This window comes from Anomaloglossus baeobatrachus, chromosome 1, assembly GCF_048569485.1.
Source record: "Anomaloglossus baeobatrachus isolate aAnoBae1 chromosome 1, aAnoBae1.hap1, whole genome shotgun sequence".
Taxonomy (NCBI): domain Eukaryota; kingdom Metazoa; phylum Chordata; class Amphibia; order Anura; family Aromobatidae; genus Anomaloglossus; species Anomaloglossus baeobatrachus.
The window spans coordinates 206261460-206264043 of NC_134353.1; the positions used below are offsets into that span (position 1 = coordinate 206261460).

Below are 2584 nucleotides of genomic sequence, written 5' to 3' on the forward strand. Positions count from 1 at the left end.
ATTGTTTGGATTTGTTCAATCCCTTTTCTAATAACATGTTATGCTTTTGGATAGGATTGTGGTACTGTATGATGAATAAAGGGAAGTGTTTTATGAGTGGGTGGGGTGGAGACTCGGGAGAAGCCACACACGCATGGCACCACAATGATAGATAGTTGAGATAGATAGGAGAGCAATAGTGTAGCATAAGGATGTGCAGTGTAGTGAAAAATGTGTGCTACAAATCGGCATTTAATGATAGAAATAGAGGTAGGTACTTGTCAGTACTTGCTAAAAGGTTGCCAGTGAAGGAGCTAAAGAGCAATTGCTATCTTCTACTGTCTGCTCTTAATTAGCCAGTCAATTCCATTTCCAGGTATTATTAGTTAGTAGTGCCTGCTGTAAATTTGCTAGTAAACAAGGTAAAAAGGTCTTGACAGTTTTAATTGCCTGCTTAAAAGTACACAATCACATTTCTAGTTACTGTTAGTTAGTAGTGCATACTGTAAAATTCCTAGTGAACTATGCAAAAAGGTCTAGGCAGGTTTCACTGCCTGCTCAAAATTACACAGTCAATCCCATTCCTCCATTTCTAGGTATTGTTAGTTACTAGTGCCTGCGGTCAATTTGCTAGTTAACTAGGTAAAGAGGTTTTGGCAATTTTCATTGCCTGCTGAAAACTATGCAGTCAAACAAATTTCTAGGTATTGTTAGTTAGTATCTCCACTGCCTCTGCGAGAAGATGATCCACTCAATAGAGTAAAGGTTCCAGGAAGCGCAGACGTTGCATTCCGAGACGATGGCCTGGAATAACCTTCAGAATACTGCTTGTCGCTCCAGCGACCGGACGTAGAGCGAGAAACCTCGAGAGAGAAGAGGCACCATGGTGACAACCGAGTGTGTGGAGGCTGGCAGCTGTAAATTTGGCACAAAGAATCGGAAAATTTCGAATTGGATTAAAAATGGGGACTCCTGCATCTGGAAGGAAACGTACTCCAATTAAAGACAGATTCTTTGCGGAAGATGAAGCCCTGAGTCACATTGCAAGAGAGGCAGAAGCAAGGCTGGCAGCAAAGAGAGCAGCACGCGCAGAAGCGAGGGATATCCGAATGCGTGAGCTGGAGCGACAGCAGAAAGAGCAGGACGAGAAGAGCGACAAGCAGTATTCTGAAGGTTATTCCAGGCCATCATCTCGGAATGCAACGTCTGCGCTTCCTGGAACCTTTACTCCATTGAGTGGATCATCTTCTCGCAGAGGCAGTGGAGATGCAAGCAGTTTACTAGATCCAGATGCTTCTCTAAGTGAATTACGGGACTCTTTAGCAGAAGTGGAGGAGAAATATAAGAAAGCTATGGTATCAAACGCTGAGCTCGATAATGAAAAAAGCAATCTCGTCTATCAAGTAGACACATTGAAGGATGTCATTGAAGAAATGGAGGAACAGATGGCGGAGTATCATAGAGAAAATGAAGACAAGTCAAGGGAATTAGAAAGACAGAAACATGCCTGCAGCATTCTACAGCACAAGTTGGATGAACTGAAAGAAGGTATTCGCCAAAGAGATGAGCTTATTGAGAAACACGGTATGGTTATTATTCCAGATGGTACTCCTAATGGTGACATCAACCATGAGCCCTTGGTTGGGCAAATAACTGTTGTATCCCAAGAAGCGGCACAAGTTTTGGAATCGGCTGGAGAAGGTCCTCTTGATGTAAGGCTACGAAAACTGGCAGAGGAGAAGGACGAGCTTGTATCACAGATAAGGAAGTTAAAGCTGCAGTTGGATGAAGAGTGCCATAAGAGTGTTAGAAATGACACTATGACGGACTCCACAGGACTGGAAAATGGTTCTGATCTACAGCTAATAGAAATGCAGCGGGATGCCAATAGACAAATGAGTGAATACAAGTTCAAACTCTCAAAAGCAGAGCAAGATATAACCACACTAGAGCAGAATGTTCTTAGGCTTGAAGGGCAAGTGGTAAGATATTGTTAGTTAGTAGCCTGTTGTAAATTTCTAATGAACTGTGTAAAAAGGTCTTGGCAGTTTTCATTAGAGATGAGCGAACTGGTCCCGGTTCGGCTCGAGGCCGGTTCGCCGAACGGGGGTCCCGTTCGAGTTCGGTTCGTCGAACGTTCGACGAACCGAACTCGAACGTATAGGCTAGAATGGGAGGCAATCACAAACACATAAAAATGCATGATAAATGTACACAAACAGTTAATAAACATTGCCATAACACTTACCGGTCCTCGCGATCCCTTCTGCACTCTGTCTCCTGCCGCTATTCCATCCGATGATCGCTGAATCCTCCCGGTGACCTGCACTGCCAGCAGAGATGCAGGACCTATCGTGACGTCAAAATAGCCATGTGACCAGTCATGTGGCTATTATCTCATTGGCTACAGACTGGTCACATGACTATGACACGTCATGTAGGACCTGCGAGTGCACCTCTCCGGTACACGGTGCACATATGTGTATCGCCGTGTACCGGCGACATGCTCTAGCACACGGTCGACTCCCCATTCCGTTAGGGACCGGCTGACACAGCCGGTCATTAACGGAGATCACCGTTGCCATAGCAACGCAGTTAGCGGTGA

The 2584-nt window shown here is 44.9% G+C and overlaps 1 protein-coding gene across 1 annotated transcript; it reads left to right on the forward strand.

Moving 5' to 3' along the window:
- The first annotated feature begins 825 nt into the window (after nt 1–825).
- LOC142294075 (leucine-rich repeat flightless-interacting protein 2-like) lies at nt 826–1976 on the forward strand. The gene has a single exon (XM_075337860.1). The coding sequence runs from the start codon at nt 942–944 to the stop codon at nt 1974–1976; it is 1035 nt and encodes a 344-aa protein (XP_075193975.1). The 5' UTR covers nt 826–941.
- The last annotated feature ends 608 nt before the right edge of the window (nt 1977–2584 follow it).